General features: G+C 53.2%; 7 protein-coding genes across 7 annotated transcripts; 2 read left to right on the plus strand and 5 right to left on the minus strand.

Moving 5' to 3' along the window:
• The first annotated feature begins 209 nt into the window (after positions 1 to 209).
• Positions 210 to 1,915, plus strand: LAESUDRAFT_720756 (DUF28-domain-containing protein). Its single transcript, XM_040907882.1, has 9 exons — positions 210 to 343; positions 394 to 465; positions 524 to 545; positions 605 to 711; positions 757 to 836; positions 889 to 954; positions 1,023 to 1,203; positions 1,258 to 1,509; positions 1,560 to 1,915. The coding sequence occupies exons 1-8, from the start codon at positions 251 to 253 to the stop codon at positions 1,474 to 1,476; spliced, it is 840 nt and encodes a 279-aa protein (XP_040769248.1). The 5' UTR covers positions 210 to 250; the 3' UTR covers positions 1,477 to 1,509; positions 1,560 to 1,915.
• On the minus strand, positions 1,417 to 3,103 carry LAESUDRAFT_274404 (uncharacterized protein). Its single transcript, XM_040901804.1, has one exon. The coding sequence runs from the start codon at positions 2,970 to 2,972 to the stop codon at positions 1,782 to 1,784; it is 1,191 nt and encodes a 396-aa protein (XP_040769249.1). The 5' UTR covers positions 2,973 to 3,103; the 3' UTR covers positions 1,417 to 1,781.
• A 631-nt stretch (positions 3,104 to 3,734) lies between these two features.
• LAESUDRAFT_642683 (uncharacterized protein) lies at positions 3,735 to 4,338 on the minus strand (the record flags this gene model as incomplete). Its single annotated transcript, XM_040903740.1, has 3 exons — positions 3,735 to 3,916; positions 3,981 to 4,208; positions 4,296 to 4,338. Coding segments are annotated over 3 exons (453 nt in total), but the record flags the coding sequence as incomplete, so codon positions are not given.
• A 1,903-nt stretch (positions 4,339 to 6,241) lies between these two features.
• On the minus strand, positions 6,242 to 10,019 carry LAESUDRAFT_720758 (uncharacterized protein). The gene is made up of 4 exons (XM_040907883.1): positions 9,598 to 10,019; positions 9,292 to 9,489; positions 8,575 to 9,218; positions 6,242 to 8,507 (listed from the first exon to the last, which is right to left on the minus strand). Exons 1-4 carry the CDS (start codon positions 9,638 to 9,640, stop codon positions 6,492 to 6,494), a joined length of 2,901 nt encoding a protein of 966 aa, XP_040769251.1. The 5' UTR covers positions 9,641 to 10,019; the 3' UTR covers positions 6,242 to 6,491.
• Positions 10,020 to 10,594: 575 nt separating this feature from the next.
• On the plus strand, positions 10,595 to 13,876 carry LAESUDRAFT_642039 (glycoside hydrolase family 63 protein; the record flags this gene model as incomplete). The annotated part of the gene is made up of 15 exons (XM_040903710.1): positions 10,595 to 10,784; positions 10,835 to 11,032; positions 11,084 to 11,169; positions 11,219 to 11,291; positions 11,355 to 11,471; positions 11,524 to 11,736; positions 11,783 to 12,104; positions 12,162 to 12,212; positions 12,265 to 12,355; positions 12,411 to 12,960; positions 13,019 to 13,075; positions 13,133 to 13,380; positions 13,437 to 13,517; positions 13,581 to 13,645; positions 13,702 to 13,876. 15 exons carry the CDS (start codon positions 10,595 to 10,597, stop codon positions 13,874 to 13,876), a joined length of 2,517 nt encoding a protein of 838 aa, XP_040769252.1.
• A 661-nt stretch (positions 13,877 to 14,537) lies between these two features.
• On the minus strand, positions 14,538 to 15,545 carry LAESUDRAFT_608742 (uncharacterized protein; the record flags this gene model as incomplete). Its single annotated transcript, XM_040903140.1, has 1 exon — positions 14,538 to 15,545. A coding segment is annotated over one exon (1,008 nt), but the record flags the coding sequence as incomplete, so codon positions are not given.
• Positions 15,546 to 15,779: 234 nt separating this feature from the next.
• Positions 15,780 to 18,432, minus strand: LAESUDRAFT_671589 (MFS general substrate transporter). The gene is made up of 13 exons (XM_040905466.1): positions 18,184 to 18,432; positions 17,996 to 18,114; positions 17,794 to 17,933; positions 17,714 to 17,741; positions 17,638 to 17,649; positions 17,455 to 17,575; positions 17,302 to 17,400; positions 17,118 to 17,242; positions 16,919 to 17,060; positions 16,602 to 16,857; positions 16,486 to 16,548; positions 16,148 to 16,430; positions 15,780 to 16,082 (listed from the first exon to the last, which is right to left on the minus strand). Exons 1-13 carry the CDS (start codon positions 18,404 to 18,406, stop codon positions 15,942 to 15,944), a joined length of 1,752 nt encoding a protein of 583 aa, XP_040769254.1. The 5' UTR covers positions 18,407 to 18,432; the 3' UTR covers positions 15,780 to 15,941.
• Positions 18,433 to 18,772: the final 340 nt, after the last annotated feature.

The following is an 18,772-nucleotide window of genomic DNA, read 5'->3' on the forward strand; positions in this document are numbered from 1 at the left end:
ACGGAAGTATAACGACCCTCACGAACCAGGTAGCCTGCTGCATCTTAAGTGTATCATTATCAGATGTGTATGTGAAGTACTGAAAGTACACTATGTTTAATGATAATTTATTGATTTGGCATTCATTGTATGGGGAGTTCAACTTTTCCATTGGGCAGCCAACAGAATTTCAAGGACGCCGAGTGCCACAAGCGCCGACGGGCGCCTAGTTTTATCGACGTTGGACTTTCCGCAGGCTTCGTCGTATGGCATGAATCCACTGCGGCCCTCCTCGTCGGCCTCCCTTCTGCAGCTGCGGCGGCTCATTTCAACTTCATCTGTGCGCCTATCGGGCCACAACAAAGTGAGATTACACGTCTTGCTTGTCTGGCTATTGCCAATCCGCCTTTGCAGTGGTCGAAAATCAAAGAAAAGAAGGGTGTCAATGATCGCAAGAAGGGACAGGTCTATAGCAAGGCCACCAGGGTAATGCATATTCCCACTCGATCCGCTGTCAAATATCTGACGAGCGACATCCTTGCAGGACATAGCGATAGCGGTGCGAAGTACGCTACGTCTTCTCTGATTCGTCGTTGATCCATGAAGTGAACTCTCCTCTGAGCAGGTGGTGGCAGTGCCGATCCAGACCTCAATGCCGCCCTAGCAGCGGTCCTCAAAAGGGTCAAACAGCAGGGCGTCCCAAAGGACAACATCGAAACTGCTTTGAAAAAGGTACGTGCTCATTCGTTTGTGCTCGCGATGTGCTGACGTCTGTAGGCTGCCGGAGCAAAAGACAGGAGCGATCAGCAGTTTTTGGTTTATGAAGCTATGGCACCTGGCTCCGTCGGCATGATCATGTAAGAGGCCGCACCGGCGTCAAGTCCTCCGCCATCCGCTAACTCGGTGAAGAGAATGCATTACAGACAACGTGAACCGTACCAAGCATGCCGTCGACAACTTGCTGAGTGGTCATGGGTGAGAGCCTCACTGTAGCATGTGCATAGCGTTCTGCTTACTGAGAACTCTGATGTTCTTTTCGTCAGTGCTCGGATGGCACCCGTGAAATTTCTCTTTTCGCGGCTTGGATGTATCGAAGTGGCGTTAGACAAAGCGCCTGAATCTGAATTCGAGAGAAAGCTTGACAGGCTCATAGAGACAATGCTCGATGCCGGCGCGGAGGATTTCAAAGAGACTGCCGCAAGCGACGTTGACGTGGAGTTAGAGGTGAGTGGGTTTCCCCAATTGTCGCTGAGCTAGGTTCAATATGAATGTATGCAGTTCACTTGTCAGCCTCAAGATCTGGGAAAGATCACCACCACTGCTCTCGAGACCGGCTTGTGTCGAGAGTTGCTGAACAGTGAGCTCCAGTACAGAGCGCTGGAGGAGACTCCGTCACTGGATGAACATTCCGCAGAACGGATAGATGGTCTGCTTGAGGAGTTCGACGAGCTCGACGACGTTCTCAAAGTATGGACGACCCTCGGTGCATCAGGTTAGGCCATTGCAAAAGAATTGTTGTTGGAAGTGCTTGTGAGCCCAACGTGACATCTGGGTGCATGTGAAGCTCAGCATTCAAATAGGGCGATATACCGGGTATCTTGTGTGCATATCAAGTATTATTACATACATCCACATCTGGGCGAACAAGTAATTGTAGTGCGAATTCGAAAGACACTGTATCCGCTAGTCACCGACATCCTCCATTCACCCAAATAGTGTGTATATCAGCACCTCCATAACAATTCGTGACCAATTCGTGGACAGAAAGGATCCGTCGTGCATGCGTGCTGAGGCTAAGTGGATCAGTGAGGGTGAACTTTGCCGTGCCATGTAGGTTCCAAAGAAATCCATGGCGCCGCTCGCAACCCGCCCAAGACGACAATACCTTCTTGTACGGCCAAGTCGGCAAATTCTTTCCAACGCGTCACTCCTGCCCATTGAAACGCATTCGGATCCTCTTCCATGAGCGCAGCGTTCACTTTGGAGCGCATGGGATGCGTAATATTTTGTCGTCTGAACCTCTCCAGCACCGTAACAAGTGCCAAGAAATGGGGTGCAAGGGATGACAGCGTTGTTTGTGTATGTCCATCTTGCGGCGATACGCTCGATGTCGGTGAATGTGGATGGTCGAGCATCAGCGTTGGCTGAACAGACAGAGCTTCCACCGCGGAGCCGGAGACATGGTCGTGCACCTCTGCCGCATAGCTTGCTGGGACTACATCGTACCAAGAAGGCTTCAGTGCAATCCAGTCGGCCCCGTTTGATGACCCGAGGACGACCATGCATAGCTTGGATGCCTGAATTGCGTATGCTTCCCAAGTTTCCACGCCAGCATATTGATAGATATTCGGATTTCGCTGTAAAAGGGCGTGAGAAACGTCCTCGCACCACGGCGAGTATACGCCACGCTTCATGAACGTCTCCAGGATGACAAGCAAGTCGTAGTAATAAATAGGAATGGGTGGCAGGGCAGACGACTGTCCCTTCGTGTCATTAGAGTCGAGAGGAGTGGGGTCAATGGACACGCGTGTTTCGACAGCACCAGTTTCTTGTGCAATGTCTTCGCGAAGTTGGCTTGCAGCGGGCAACTCGGCATTAGCATGTTCCGCGGACACAGGTATAGTAGGCATGAAAGGCGGCTGCGGCTCCTCAGGCTTGTTCTCCTGCTGTTCGACTTTTTCCAAATACGCTTGGAACGAGAGAAATCGCGTCTCATTCAGAGAAATCCAGGTATCCCCCTGCTCACCGCCAAGCGTTACAATACCCAAGCTCTCCGCCGCAGCCGCATACTGTGTCCAGGTATCTACACTAGCAGATACGAATACCTCCCGGCCGTATCGGTGCAAAAGCATATTGCAGACGACGGTTCGTAACGGGCGAGACATCCCACGCTTCCGGAGATCATGTAGGATCAGGAGAAGGCGAGAAAAGTTGGGAATGGGCTCTGCGGGCTTGGTTTCATGTTTGATTGCGATTTCCTGTGCCGGTGTCATTGGTGTTGCTCCGAGTGTTGTGACGCGTTCTGATGAGATAGACTCGTGATGATACGACAATGTTGGAGATGCATCGCATTCACGGAGGATTGATGGGGAACTGGATGGTCGATCAATCAGACTCTCGTATTCCGATCCTTCATTTGCCACATGGAACCCGGGCGGTGTCTGTTGCTCCACTTCATTCGGGCCTATCGGCGTGTTCGCATACACTTCCGATACGTCAGCGGACGACTAGCCGGGAGAAGCACGTTTCAGTATCTAGCCCATTATATATAGACGTGCGATTGAAGGACATACCTCGGGAAGGAGATTTGTATATATTTGTTGATCGTGCAGGTTATGGAGGTGGAGGTTGAGATCAGCAATTGCGCCTGATCCGACAATGTCTTCAACGTCTTCTGCTGTCTGCACCGCCTTGGCAACAGTGACGCATCCGGCTCTGAACGGGGCACTATTTGGTTTTTCTTTGTCGGGATTGACCTCGGAAAGCTCGGCACCTGGCAAGTCAGTATCGGCCATTTCGACTGCGTTCACTGCCAAAAGGCTTGTCTGAGTGGGCTTCTTCAAGCTTGGACTGCGGATCATTACGGCAGGTTGCAGCGACTCGGCAAGAGACGGAACTGCATTGTCGCAAAATGAAAGTCGACGCTGTCCCTTCTGCAGAGGCGTGGTAACCAAGGGGGGCACCATCGAAGACTGAGAGCGACGGTGTGAGGCGCGGTTGGACTCTCGCCCAGCTTTCCCCAGAACGTCAACGTCCCAGTCCAGCACAGCTGAGGCCTGCAACTTTAGACCATTATGACCCAGTGACGGTGCGATTAGGACGACGCGGTATCTCCGTAGGCGAAGCACAGAGACAGCATACACGAAGTCGCGATCGCCGGTAATTATTATCACGGTGGCGGGAGGGGGAGTATCGATTGCGTAGGTGAGCATATCAACTACGTAAGCGTCACGTAACGAGGAGTCAGACTCAGGTGCAACCAAGCTAGCAAGGGGACGCACCGATCATCATCTTGTCCGCGACGTCCTTTCCACCATTGTGTGGGCAGTCCGTCAAGGACACACCACATGACTGCAACTCTGACCGCAGGCTCAATGACCTCGAGGAAGACAGTTGGGAGAGCTCGAGATACGCTTTGAAAAGCTTGACACTTCCATATGTATGCGCGATATGGCGAATGTTGTCAACGATGTCATATCCTGTAACCGTGGAAGGTGGTGCACAGTTCTCTGAGCGGGGTTCAAATCAAGACATGCGCAACACATAGGAAAGCAGCGTCGGTCAGATATCTTTCTCAAGGTCTTCCGCCCACTCACCGTAATCCCAGAAGACAGCGACGTGCTCGTGCTCGTTATTCATAATGTGAGCGGTGAAGGAGAGAAAGAACAAGGGTCTCTGCTACATGTGGAGGAGAACTATACAGCACGCGCTTCATCCAAACTACTTCCACACTGCCTGATTGGGCACATGTCTTACCCCCGTTCACTGTGGCAATGGTACGGCACCGCTTCCGTCTCCTTCACAAATACAGCATTGCCACAAACTCAAGTGCACGGCCACCTCCTCCTAAGAGCGTGTAGCACGACGAGACAATGGGCATTGGACACACACCGGCGGCCGCGATCCGGTCGCTATCACTAGCAGTGCATGGAAGAGTCAGCACCGCATATCTTATAGCTGAGATCCAGGTCCTACTGTAGGGGAGTTGCCGTGAAGAGAACCGAAAATGTGCCTCGCAACGCGTTGCCAGCAGAAAGGGTATAAAGAGCAGCGGCATAAACAGTATTACTGGGCAAGCATACACGTTGATGATGCACCGAGAAGGTCCTGTTGCAACGCGGCCACTTCCAGTACAACGTCGACATTGAGCGTGCCGTGCCCATGCGGCCAACACCAAGAATCATTCAGCCGTGAGTAGGTTTCGAGAGTCACTGAGCAACGCAGACTTTAGTCCTGTCTGGAAAGTAGTGGAGGTAGTATGAAAGAGAGCACCGACAAGATGTGGAGGCAACAGAGGTGATACGCGGTCGATGCAACTCAGATCAGTCTCAGATCGACGAGGTCACGTGGACGCGCGCGCGACGCGCCAGACACAGGCGCTCGCCACGTTCTCGTTCTCGTGCTTGGTGGCGGGAGTCTCTCAACATGCGGACACTCTCCTGCCTCTTACTCCTGCGGTCCTCGCGCAGCCTTAGCCCGAATCTGAATCACTAACATGGGGAGCCTACCGCCCGAACCTCTACTTTGGCCTTAGGCCAAGAGTTCCGCAGTCGTTGATGACGGGCCTCATGTGGTTTGGTACGAGGGACTATCAGTCTCTACCGCGTTAGTGTTCCTTCAATGCATGCGACGCAACATATTGACAGCTTGTGCAAGCGCACGACATGGTTGCGATCAGGGAGATGGCCTCAATGGCTATACTTGGACAGAGTACGCCGCCCGTGAAGGCGGCGTCCAAGTTATCAAGGATGGGCCAAATGCCACGTAGGTCCCAAAGCAATCCATGCTGCCCCTTGCAACCTGCCTAAGATGGCAATATCTTCTTGTACGGTCAAGTGGGCAAACTGCTTCCAAGGCGTTACTCCTGCCGATCGAAACGCATTCGGATCCTCTTCCATGAGTGCAGTGTTCACTATGGAACGCGAAGGTTGCGTAATATTCTGTAGTCTGAACCTCTCCAGCACCGTGACGAGCGCCAAGAAATGGGGTGCAAGGGACGGCAGCGTCGGTTGTGCAGGTCCATCTTGCGTTGAAATGCTCGGCGCTGGTGAATGCGGACGGTCGAGCATCAGCGTTGGCTGAACAGACAGGGCTTCCACCGCGGAACCGAAGACAAGGCCATGCAAATCTGCCGCATAACTTGCTGGGAGTACATCGCACCAAGAAGACTTCAGTGCAATCCAGGCGGACCCCTTCGACGACCCGAGGACGACTATGGCTAGCTTGACTGCTTGACTCGCATATGCCTCCCAACTCTCCACGCCAGCATGTTGATATATTTCCGTGCTTCAAGAGCTCAAGAGAGACGTCTTCGCACAAGGGCAAGTACACGCCGTTCTTCCTGAGCTTAAGCAGAATAACAATTAAATCATGATAATGATCTGTGATGGCTGGCAAGGCAGGCTCCTGCTGCTCTCCTTCGTCAGATTCAGAAGGGAAAGTGGGATCGATAGGCTTGGACTTCTGGACAGTATCAGTTCTTTGTGCAATGTCTGAATTGTTGTCTGGAAGTGCTTGTAAGCCCAACGTGACAGCTGGGTGCATGTGAAGCTCAGCATTCAACCGGGCGGTATATTGGATATTTTCATGTACATATTACACACATCCTCATCTGGGCGAACAAGTAATCTTAGTGCGAGCTCGAAACACGCTGTCTCCGTTAATCATAACATCCTTGTTACCGGCGTCTTCCACTCGCCCAATAGTGTGGGTATCAGCATCTCCATAACAGTTCGTGACAAATTCGTGGACAGAAAGGATCCATCGTGCATGTGTGCTGAGGCTTAAGTAGATCAGTGAGGGTGAACGTTGCCGTGCCATGTAGGTTCCAAAGAAATCCATGCCGCCCCGTGCAACCCGCCTAAGACGACAATGCCTTCTTGTACGGCCAAGTCGGCAAACTGCTTCCAACGCGTCACTCCTGCCGATCGAATCGCATTCGGATCCTCTTCCATGAGCGCAACGTTCACTTTGGAACGCAAGGGTTGCGTAATATTCTGTAGTCTGAACCTCTCCAGCACCGTAACAAGCGCCAAGAAGTGGGGTGCAAGGGATGGCAGCGTCGGTTCTGCAGGTCCATCTTGCTGCGATACGCTCGGCACTGGTGAATGCGGGCGGTCGGGCATCAACGTTGGCTGAACAGACGGGGCTTCCACCGCAGAGCCGAAGACAAGGTCATGCACCTCTGCCGCATAACTTGCTGGGAGTACATCGCACCACGAAGACTTCAGTGCAATCCAGGTGGACCCCTTCGACGACCCGAGGACGACTATGCCTAGCTTGACTGCTTGACTCGCATATGCCTCCCACGTTTCTACGCCAGCATGTTGATATATTTCCGGGCTCTGCTTCAAGAGCTCAAGAGAGACGTCTTCGCACAAGGGCGAGTACACGCCGCACTTCCTGAGCTTGAGCAGAATGACAATTAAATCATGATAATGATCTGTGATGGCTGGCAAGGCAGGCTCCTGCTGCCCTCCTTGGTCAGACTCGGAAGGGAAAGTGGGATCGATAGGCTCGGACGTCTGGACAGTATCAGTTCTTTGTGCAATGTCTTCGGAAAGTTTCTTCGCAGTGGCTGCCTCGGAGTGACTGTGAGGCAGGATCGGCTGTATAGACTCATCGCCAGGCAAGGCAATCGGCGACGCAGGCGAAGAAGATGTCGCCGGCATCATCTCAGCAGGTGGGACTTGGCCATGTGCACTACGAGTATCAGCTTGCTCTTGCGATCTATCAGCCTTGCTCTCGCGCACGATGTATTTCATATCCACTGTGCGGCCTGCGACATCTACTGGAACTCGACCGTACCAAGAAGATCTGAGCGAAATCCAGGTGCTGCCTTGCAATGAACCAAGCTTGACCATATCTAGCTTCAATGCCTGACTTACGTATGCCTCCCAAGTTTCCACGCCAGCATGTTGATATATATTCGGATTTCGCTGCAAAAGGGCGCGAGAAACGTCCTCGCACCACGGCGAGTATACACCACGCCTCATGAACGTCTCCAGGATGACAAGCAAATCGTAGTGATAGATAGGAATGGGTGGCAAGGCGGATCCCTGTCGCTCCGTGTCATGAGAGTCGAAAGACGTGGGACCAATGAGCTCGTGTGTTTCGACAGCATCAGTTTCTTGTGCAATGTCTTCGCAAAGTTGGCTTGTAGCGGGCAACTCGGCATTAGCATGTTCCGCGGACACAGGTATAGTCGGCATGAAAGGCGGCTGCGGCTCCTCAGGCTTGTTCTCCTGCTGTTCAACATCCTCGAAACACGCTTGGAACGAGAGAAACCGCGTCTCATTCAGAGAAATCCAGGTATCCCCTTGCTCACCGCCAAGCGTAACAATACCCACGCTCTCCGCCGCAGCCGCATACTGTGACCATGTGTCTACACCAGCAGATGCGAGCGCCTCCTGGCCATATCGATGCAAAATCATATTGCAGACGACGGTTCGTGACGGGCGAGACATCCCACGCTTCTGGAGATCACGTAAGATCAGGAGAAGGCGATAAAAGTTGGGAATGGGCTCTGTGGATTTGGTTTCATGTTTGATTGCGATTTCCTGTGCCGGTGTCATTGGTGTTGCTCCGAGTGTTGTGACGCGTTCTGGAGAGACAGACTCGCGATGGTACGACTGCGTTGGAGCTGCATCGTATTTACGGAGGATTGGTGGGGAACTGGATGGCCGATCTATCAGATTCTTGTAATCCGATCCTTCACTTGCTACATGGAGCCTGAGCGGTGTCTGTTGCTCCACTTCATTGGGGTGTATCGGCGTGTTCAAACTCGTTTCCGATACGTCAGCGGATGACTAGTCGGAAGAAGCATGTTTCGGTATTTAGCCCATCATAACATAAACATGCCATTGAAGGACATACCTCGGGAAGGAGGTTTGCATATATTTGTTGATTGTGCAGGTTATGGAGGTGGAGGTTGAGATCAGCAATTGCGTCTGGTCCGACAATGTCTTCAACGTCTTCTGCTGTCTGCACCGCCTTGGCAGCAGTGGCGTATCCGGCTATAAGTGGGGAACTGTTTGATTTTTCTTTTTCGGGATCGACCTCCGAAAGCTCGGCATCTGGGAGCTCAGTATCTGCCATTTGGACTGCGTTCACTGCCGGAAGGCTTGTCTGAACGGGCTTCTTCCAGTCTGGACTATGGATCGGTAAGGCAGGTTGCAGCGGCTCGGCAAGAGACGGAACTGCATTGTCGCGAAATGAGAGTCCACGCTGCCCCTTCTGCGGAGACGTGGTAACCAAGGCGGGCACCGATGATGACTGAAAGCGACGGTGTGAGGCACGGTTGGACTCTCGCCCAGCTTTCCCCAGAACGTCAACGTCCCAGTCCAGCACAGCTGAGGCCTGCGACCTTAGACTATTATGACCCGTTAACGGTGCAATTAAGACGACGCGGTATCTCCGTAGGCGAAGCACAGAGACAGCATACACGAAGTCGCGATCACCGGTAATTATTATTATGGTGGCGGGAGGGGGTGTATCGATTGCATAGGTGAGCATATCAACTACGTAAGCGCCACGTAAGTTACAAGTAGGAGTCAGACTCCGGTGCAACCAAAAGCTAGCAAAGAGACGCACCGATCATCATCTTGTCCGCGACATCCTTCCCACCATTGTGTGGGCAGTCCGTCAAGGACACACCACACGACTGCAACTCCGATCGCAGGCTCAGTGACCTCGAGGAAGATAGCTGGGAGAGCTCGAGATACGCTTTGAAAAGCTTGACACTTCCGTATGTATGCGCGATACGGCGGACGTTGTCAACGATGTCATATCCTGTAACCGTTGAAGGTGGTGCACAGTTCTCTTAGCGGGGTTCAAATCAAGACACATGGGAACGCAGCGTCGGTCAGATGTGGTTCTCAAGGTCCTCCGCCCACTCACCGTAATCCCAAAAGACAGCGACGTGCTCATACTCGTTGTTCATGATGCTAACGATGAAGGAGAGAAAGAACGAGGGTCTCTACTACATGAGGAGGAAGAGTATATGGCACGAGGAGCATAGCATATGCGGGCGTTCTGGTGTACAGCATTGATACTGGCAGCAGCCCGACTTGACACCTGCGCGCTCTATCCACACTTCCACACCTGCCTTATTGGGCACAGCATCCCCATAAACTCAATTGCACGCCCACTCTCCTCCTTAGAGCGGATAGTATTGAGATTTTTAAGTCAGTCCTTGACAACCGTCGACCAGAATGCTCTGAAGATGGCTAATCCGGGCCAAACCAATAAGGCTCTGCCGTACCGTAGAAATGCGGACCTTGCGCACGGACAATGCCAAGCTCAAACCAGCTTGTCCCCGGTGCCTCCGGCCAAGAAATGCAACAGACAGCATGACGAGACAACAGGCATTGGACACACACCAGCGTCCGCGATCCAGTTGTCATCACTAACAGTGCATGGAAGAGTCAGGCGACGCATAGCTGAAGCCCAGGTCCTACAGCGTTGCCGTGAAGAGAACTGGAAGATGTGCCTCGCGGCGCGATGCCAGCATAGAGAACGGCGGCATAAAAGTATCTCCTGGAAAGCAACCGCATTGATGGTGCACGAAGAAGGTTCTGTTGCAACGCGGCCACTTCCAGCACCACGTCGTGTGACATTGAGCATGCTGTGTCCATGAGGTCAACACCAGAAATTGTTCAGCAATGAGCAAGCGTCAAGAGTTGTTGAGTAACGCGGACTGTAGACTTCTCTGCCAAGCAGCAAAGGTACGATGAGAGAACATCGACAAGATGTGGAGGCAACAGAGATGATACGCGATCGGGTCGTCGGTGCCAATTTCTGTCTCAGATTGACGAGGTCACGTGGACGCGTGCGCGACGCGCGCAGGCGCTCGCCACGTTCTCGTTTCGATGCTTGGTGGCGGGAGTGTCTCAACATGCAGTTACTCTGGGCTCTCCTCCTGCCTCTTGCTCCTGCAGTCCTCGCGCAGCCCTCACCCGACTCTGAGTCACTTACATGGGGGGCCTATCGCCCGAACCTTTACTTTGGCCTCAGGCCAAGAGTTCCGCAGTCGTTGATGACGGGCCTCATGTGGTTTGGTACTAGGGACTATCAGTCTCTACCGCGTCAGTACCTCTCCAAGATATGCGACGCAACATATTGACAGCTTATCCAGGCGCACGACATGGTTGCGATCAGGGAGACGGCCTCAATGGCTATACTTGGACAGAGTACGACGCCCGCGAAGGCGGCGTCCAAATCATTAAGGATGGGCCAAACAACGTTATTATAACGACTGAGTTCTTGAAGGTACCTGGAGGAGAGCATGGCGGCAGCTGGGCTGCCCGTATAAAGGGCGAACCAATGGATCATAGTGCGCGCCTCTCCACTTTTTGATAATCAAATGACTCAGGATGAGCGGAAGGTTTGCCTAGTCGTGTATCTACCATCTTTTATGCCGGATTAGAGGGCATTGGAGGGATTGACATGGAGACCGAGGAGGCTGATAACGTGCGTGCTTGTCAAATCATGTCCCTTCTGGGTCTCATGATTACCTTAGGGTCTGGAAGGACCCGTCGCATTTACAGGCTCCTCACCAGATTTGGACGACTTCGTCCTTCGCATCGTAGATGGTGAGCAGCATTTTGTTAATACAGCTGATGTTTGAGCTCAGCTCCATGGCAATCTACATCTAGGTCCGAACAACGAACCAGTCACGTTAGGCACGCATTCCAGCGACTTCACCGCCAGTATCGGAAAGACGCACTTCGTCGGAATCCGCGTTCAACCTGGCACCGTTTGGCAAGCAAGAGGTACCCTGCGCGGAATGCGTGCTGTTTTGCGAGGACTGACCATGCGACTCAGAATTCCTCCTCAAGAACATCCTTGACCACACTAAAGACGTGCTTGAGCCTTACAAGGACATTGCTGCTGGTCTACCTGACCCGTCCTTTACGCTCCACCTCTCGGATGAAGTGTACTCCGGGAGCAATCTCTATGCGGTGCAGAAGATCTTTGAGGGACCGTTCCAGTTCGATGTCTACTTTGAGAGTTCCAGCGCAAAGCACAAGTTGAGCTGTACGTGAAGTTATTAATTTCATGTATCTGGCTGATGGCACCACAGCGTCGATACTGGACGAGGGCATTCCTGCTCTGCTCACGGACTTCAACGAGCGCTTTGATAAGACATTCCCGGTGCCGTCGACATATCACACCGCCAACCGTGACTCTCTGAGGGCGTTCTCGAAGGCCATCACATCCAATCTCATTGGTGGGATCGGCTATTTCTATGGAACGTCTATCGTCAACAAGGGCTTCGCGTATGAGTGGGACAAAGAGGATGACGACCCCTCGAATGACATTGAAGAAGGCGCTAGATTGACTGAACCGAGAGCACTTCTCACAGCGACGCCGAGTAGGAGTTTCTTCCCGCGCGGATTCTACTGGTGCGCTACAGCTACTGAATACTATATGCGTGCTTCCCCTGACGTATCACGCCGTAGGGACGAAGGGTTCCACCTTCTGCACATCGGCGAATGGGACAACGATCTTAGGTATGAGGCCATCTACAACACTTCTTCATGATTTAACCTATGTGTTCCGCAGCCTGGAAATCCTGAGAGACTGGATCAACCTCATCGATGAAGATGGCTGGGTTGCCCGAGAGCAGATCCTGGGTGAAGAAGCCCGTAGCAGGGTAGGCCTTCAGGGATTTGTCTTCTTGCGTTCTCGTCACAAGCGTCTCTTTTCAGGTTCCTTCCGAGTTCCAGACACAAATTCCCACCAATGCGAATCCTCCTACCCTAGCCATGGCCGTCACCGCCTTCATACAACGGTTGAAGTCCTCATCCGCAGGCCTTTCTGAGCAGGAACTCGGCATGGACTTGGGTACGGGCGCACAGATCACGCTAGCCGAGTCTCTCGAGCCCGCGCCCGGCAGCCGCTACCTCGAATCCCAAGAGCTCGCACTCGACTATCTCAGGTCGATCTATAAGCCTCTCAAACGTCACTACGACTGGTTCCGTCGCACACAGCGCGGGCAGATCAAGCAGTATGGGCGTCGTGCGCGATCGCGCACGGAGGCGTACCGCTGGCGTGGTCGCAGCCAGCAGCATGTCCTGACCAGTGGGATGGACGACTATCCGAGGGGCCCGCCGCATTCGGGAGAGCTGCACTTGGACTTGATCTCATGGATGGCGTTCTTTTCGCGGACGATGAGGGAGATCTCTGATTTCATCGGTGAGGTCGATGATGCGGCCGCGTTCGAGGAGATCGAGAAGGCTACTATTGGCAATATTGATGGTGAGCCTTTAACAATTTCCACATGCACGAATCATTAGTTGATGACCAGCCATGTAAGATCTGCATTGGAGTGAAGAGAACCAGATGTACTGCGACGTCGACGTAGACCAGGAGGGTGAGCATGGAACCCATTCACGTGTCCCAACTGTGATTCACCAGTTTACCATGACAGATGAATCATACTTTGTCTGCCACAAAGGGTATCTTTCCATCTTCCCATTCATGCTCGAGCTGCTCCCGCCAGAGTCCCCGCACCTTGGTGCCATTCTCGACCTCGTGCGCGACCCCGAGCACCTTTGGTCCCCATATGGCCTGCGCAGCCTGTCCATCTCGCACCCCGAGTTCGGCAAGGGCGAGAACTACTGGAAGGGCCCGATCTGGATCCAGATGAACTTCTTGGCGTTGAAAGCCCTGTATAAGGTAGGGAGTGGAGTGGCGTTGAGATCGGGATGGAAGCTGACTGAGCGGCAAAACAGACGTATGCTGCACAGGAGGGGCCTTATCAAAAGCAAGCTCAGGAGATCTACTCTGAGTTGAGGAGGAATGTCATCGACAACGTGTTCAAGGTGTGTGATGCTTGTGAATGGGCTCGATCGGCACGGTGCTAAATGCTGGCCCAGGAATACGAGCGTACGGGCTATGTCTGGGAACAATACGACTCCATAACTGGAGAGGGCAGACGAAGGTAAGCCCGTCGCTCGTTAAGTTCGAGCCATGCTGACGGCGTGCCTTGCCCATTAGTCACCCATTTACCGGCTGGACGTCCTTAGTGACGCTGAGTACGCTACGCTCGAGCTACTTACTGAGCTGCTTACTGACAATGTCATCTAGTTCTCTCCGAAAAATATTGATCGGGGCATTGCGCGCAGATGCGAGAAATACGCCGCTCAAAATCACCCGCATGATATACCACTGACATTGCATGTATTCTGTCTGTACTTCAAACATTATCAATCACCAGATAAATTAGCGAAGAATGGCCCAATGTCATGGAGTCAAGATTGCAAGAGAGTAGGGCTACTGGGTAACTATGCAAGCAGGGTATATATGACTTTGCAACCGACAGCAAGACAACGGAGTACTAATACAAGGTTGAAGGGTCGAAAGCAAGGAGCAAGGCGCGGAGCGCTGGTATTGGTATCGTCACCAAGCGAAATGATGCGCCCGCGTCATGCCGAGTGATACATGAGAGTCGCCAAAATCAAACCACAGATTTAACAGATAGATGTCCGTCCCCGCCGGCACCCACGCCGTCATGCAGGAAGTATCTCGTCAGGGTCAAGATGGAAGGAGTCAAAGTGCAGCGAGTCCAGGCGGATCTCTCCGATGCTCGCTTCGGGTGGATCCTGCTCTGCTTGATGGTCAACGCCGCACATGTACATGTCTTGTGCTGAGAGTGGAGGAGAGCATGAAGATGCGGACCCATAGGAGTAGCAAACAGAAGGAGAACTTGAGATGGATATGGAGAGATCGCCGGAACTGGATGAGTGCGGTTCTGAGGGTATGGATGGGGCGTGAATGCTGAAAACCTCGGGATCCGGTGGTATGTCAGCCGTGAACGTAGTTGTTGCGGGATGCGAGCTGGTGGGAGATGAAATACTGCCGGTGAGCAGCCCCCGGAGCTCGAGGACGGACAAGCGTTTCCGGAATGAATTTCGCTTTGACAACGGAGGGCGAGACGGCTTGTCTATGCTGCTACTGCTACTGCCAGCCGTCGACGGCACATCCATCTGGTCTTCCAAAAGCGAAGGTTTCTGTGGCTCACGATTGTTCGAGGAGGTCGGCATATACGGCGCATTCTGTGTATGCTGTTGAAGGGGCATCGGTTTTGAGGGAACAGGAGGGATGGATGCATGCTCCTTAGACCGGCTGCCCTGAGAGAAGCTGAAAAAGTGGGTGAGCATGAGCGACTTGTGCCGCGAGAGCCGTGGGGCAGACGGAGGTGCAGGGAGCTCCTTGTCCAAGCACTCGAAAGACCGCCGTGAATTTTCCCGTGGTGGCCGGGAATTTTCGCTTTTCGGGGCCAACGCTCGCCGGCTGCTCTTCCTGGCGTTCTTGATGGACATGAATGCGTCCGTCGCGCGCATCCGTAGCGTCTTCGAGCGCTTCATGCCGCCATAGTATGCCTCATCCCCTTCTCCGATACCGATATCCCGCGGGACCCTGACCACCTCGGCAATCTCCACGTCAAAGTCCTTCCACCGCGGCTTATCCCAGCCTGTCCCACTAAACACATTCTCCTTGATCTCAATTGCAGGCCCTCTCCTGGGGAGGACGACCGTCTCCAGTGACTCTTCCTGGGATGAGCGGTGGAACGCCGGCGAGCGATTGTCGAGCTGCTGCTGGAGGCTGAGCGCGGCGTCCAGGGCATCCATGTCGGGCACGGTCGACTGCATCGCCCGCGAGGCTGCGGCAGCGTTGAAGACGCACCACGGTGGGTTCTCGTCGTGCTCCTCCTCGGGCGGAATGACGAACACGTCGGGGACCATGACATGCTGCATGGAGTTTTCGTGGGACGGCGGGGGCGCTTGGAGCGACATCATCGAAGACGACGAGAATGTTGTTAACGAGAGTAGGGTGGCCATGTCGAGGCCGTAGTCAGAGAGGAGGAGGAAATAAGAGAACAATGTGTCGAGGGACGACACGGGCGCATATAGTGCGACTGCCAAGTTGGACGGCGGCAGCCCAAGTTGGCCAAACGCGTCGCGTCAGCCCGTGATCGCGATCGAACTCGAGATGGCAATTCCAGTCGTTCGCGGGCTTTGGTTTACGCGCTGCTAGCCGCGGACCTTCAAGCTGCAAGAAAGTCTATAGAGTTTGATTGATATTGCTCATGCACTGCGGGTACACACATTACAAGACTCCATGACGGTCACAATGCTAAGGTATAAGAGGGTCGTGCGCAAAAACAAGGTCGTCATCACATAAACTGTCGTCTTCTATCGCGGGTATATGGGGTTCAGTGCCAGGATGCGAATCATTCAAGCCGAAGATTGCGCTGGCTTCTCGCTGATAGCATGCTCTGGCACTATCGGTACCGGCTTCATAGGTGCAGGCGCTGGAGGCGGTACCGAGTCCTGGAGTGCCCACTTGGAGTGTCTGCGCACCCACGCGCCGTATTTCTGATGCCCCCGAATAACAAGTCATGTCAGCAAACGTTGAGGACAGAACCAGCAGGACAACTCACGAAGAACAAGAACGGCAGCGGCATGCATGCTGTCACCAAGAATGCAAAGACCGTGCATGCCCAGCCGTCGCCCAGCCTCTGATACATAATCGGCACGACCTCCGGGAAAATTGCCGCACATATCGAGCGCAGCACCACCGTCGCAGCGATAGCGCTCGCGCCATACATCCGGTACGCATCCATGAGGTATTGGGTAACGCCCTGGATAATGAGCGCGACACCCATTCCGAAGAAGCCGCCAGCGATGACGGGGAGGATCCACAAGTAGCGCGGCTCGCTCGTCCTAGGGGAGCAGTCAGGATGGCTTATTCGTTCAAAGGCTCGAAATACAGACGTACCAAGCGAACCACCACAGCCCTATTGGCAAACACAGACCACCAAGCATCGGTCCGTACAACCGCCTGTCATCGTTCGGTATTTAGTCGCATGGAGGTATCGATAACACCGTACTCACGCTTCTGGCGGTGCGACCCCGGTAGGACTCTGTGCCATTGCTCTCCAGTATAACCTATTCTGCACCGGAGACAAACACATCCCAAGCGTCGTGCCCACCCCGACACCGATAAATGCCAAGCCATCGAGGCCCGGACTCCATCCGCGCTGCTCCTCGAACACGATCGGGTACGAGGCGAAAAAGGCGTAGAGAATCGCGTATGCGATGGAGACATAGATCGCGAACAGCGTCACAATCGGCTCCGCAAACAGAAAAACTGGAAGTAATGAGCGAGTCGTCTCGAGATTGTCACTTCGATGGTGTATCAAGGTACTCACTGAACGGCCGCTTCATGTTTGTCTTGAAGTTTGCAATTCGGTTTGTCCCACGGGTAAGATCGAACTTGGAAATGTACCGCACCCTGCCTTCGCTGGCTCGGCGCAGCTTTCGCGCCCTCCAGCGCAGCAGTACCGGTGCGTACTGCAGATCTAAAATGAGATCTCTCGAAAATAGGGTACTGTGGATAACCGAACTTACCGTTTCTGGTACGATGAATATAAAACCGAGGAGGCCAATACCTGACAAAATGAACATGATCCAGAAGTTGAAGTGCCAGCCGACGCGCGACATCGAAATCCATCCGCCGACAAGCGGTCCAATGACTGAGGAAGAGAACAATTATGATCAGTATATGCTGCCTCGAGCATTGACGCTACCTCACCTGGGCCCATAAATGGTGCAGATGCGTACAAGGAAGCAGCCACACCGCGTTCTCTGGCTGTCCATATGTCGGCGAGAGCGGCTCCTGAGTTCGAGAAGGCTGCAAGAAGAAGGAATGAGCGTCTCTGAAGGAGGGGAAGGGAGTTAGACTTACGCGAGACACCGAACATTCCTGCGAGAACACGAGTAGCAAGAAGTGTTGCAATGTTTTTACAGAGTGCTCCGCCTATGTGCAGGAGCATAAAGACGAAGAACGTACAGATGAAGACGATCCGCTACATGGCCAAACACGTCAGAGATACAGACGTGACGACATCAAAAAGCCGCATATACTCACCCTCCCGTACATCTGTGGAATAGAAACGATGCACATAAGCAGATAGAACACTGCAGAAAATTGAACGGTGACTTGCCTCACTCAACGGCGCCCAGAATAACGGGCTGGGAGGTGCGTGTCAGCAACTCAGCTCGACCAAGGCGCGCATACACTCACCCTACGAAGAAGCCTAATACATAAAGAGACACTCCCAAGAGCGCGACCTCTTTCGATACGTGTAGCTCTTTCACAGTATATGTTATTCCGCCGCTGTATGCACTACTGCAGAACGCCGCCACCCACGTCGCATAGGCCAACTAACCATCGTTTAGACCATCAGAACTGTCTTTTCCACAGAGAAATAGACAGTCCCACTCACCTGTATTGTGATAACCCATTTCTTCGACTTTTTCCAGTTAAACGGATTTTCGGGATCCCCTTGGTCCCAATCGACCACATACGGGTCCTCCAATGTTCCGCTACCTGGGTACCGCTTCTCTGAGGGAGACGGTAAGATGGTGGTATTCTCGCCCAGCTTCAAGTTAGAGGCTGTCTCGCCGTCAGCACCTCGGGCAGCCTCCACATCATTCAACGACGAGTTCTGCGACTCGGACATCATTGTGAAAAGAGATGATGTGATCAAGTCAATCGCGTCGCTTCCCTGCGCGCCGGCAGATGTTGCGCGATATCTTCTTGAAGGGGTTCTGCGGCCGTGAGAGCCTGTGGAACGTGGCTTGACCGTAACAGAAGCAGCAAGAACCTCTGGGGACACGAACAAGGAGGCGTTCATATACTGTACGTAGACGACCAAAGGGCCGAGTTCTGGACCCGAGATAACCGGAGTCTATTCTTGCAACCAGACCTGCCAACCACTTCAACATGAGTAAGGGCCGCACCACATCACCGAAGCACGGCGCGTAACTGTTCGCGGATATACGTCTCGTTTAGGCATTCATTCGTGATCCAATCAGCCATCTTGATGCAGAAAATGCGACACAGATGACATCAGACGAGATATAATCTTGAACATGAAGGCTGATTATACGCCAGTATTTTTCAAGGCGACAGGTCGAGAATGCGTGGGTGCGGCGAGAAGACCGAGGCAACATAGGCTAAACGCCCGTCGCTCCCATTTGGGGGAGAATGATCAATTGGA

This window comes from Laetiporus sulphureus, assembly GCF_001632365.1.
Source record: "Laetiporus sulphureus 93-53 unplaced genomic scaffold LAESUscaffold_3, whole genome shotgun sequence".
NCBI lineage: Eukaryota > Fungi > Basidiomycota > Agaricomycetes > Polyporales > Laetiporaceae > Laetiporus > Laetiporus sulphureus.

Coding starts and splice junctions, on each gene's coding strand:
- LAESUDRAFT_274404 (XM_040901804.1), bottom strand. CDS start 2,972: ATGACACCGGCACAGGAAATCGCAATCAAACATGAAACCAAGCCCGCA.
- LAESUDRAFT_671589 (XM_040905466.1), bottom strand. CDS start 18,406: ATGAACGCCTCCTTGTTCGTGTCCCCAGAGGTTCTTGCTGCTTCTGTT. Junction 17,401..17,454: donor AGGAATGTTCGGTGTCTCGC/GTAAGTCTAACT, acceptor TTCTTCTTGCAG/CCTTCTCGAACTCAGGAGCC. Junction 16,431..16,485: donor GGGCTGTGGTGGTTCGCTTG/GTACGTCTGTAT, acceptor CTGCTCCCCTAG/GACGAGCGAGCCGCGCTACT.
- LAESUDRAFT_720758 (XM_040907883.1), bottom strand. CDS start 9,640: ATGAACAACGAGTATGAGCACGTCGCTGTCTTTTGGGATTACG. Junction 9,490..9,597: donor CGCTGTCTTTTGGGATTACG/GTGAGTGGGCGG, acceptor CAACGGTTACAG/GATATGACATCGTTGACAAC. Junction 9,219..9,291: donor CGCGGACAAGATGATGATCG/GTGCGTCTCTTT, acceptor GCGCTTACGTAG/TTGATATGCTCACCTATGCA.
- LAESUDRAFT_720756 (XM_040907882.1), top strand. CDS start 251: ATGAATCCACTGCGGCCCTCCTCGTCGGCCTCCCTTCTGCAGCTGCGG. Junction 712..756: donor TCGAAACTGCTTTGAAAAAG/GTACGTGCTCAT, acceptor TGACGTCTGTAG/GCTGCCGGAGCAAAAGACAG. Junction 955..1,022: donor AACTTGCTGAGTGGTCATGG/GTGAGAGCCTCA, acceptor TCTTTTCGTCAG/TGCTCGGATGGCACCCGTGA.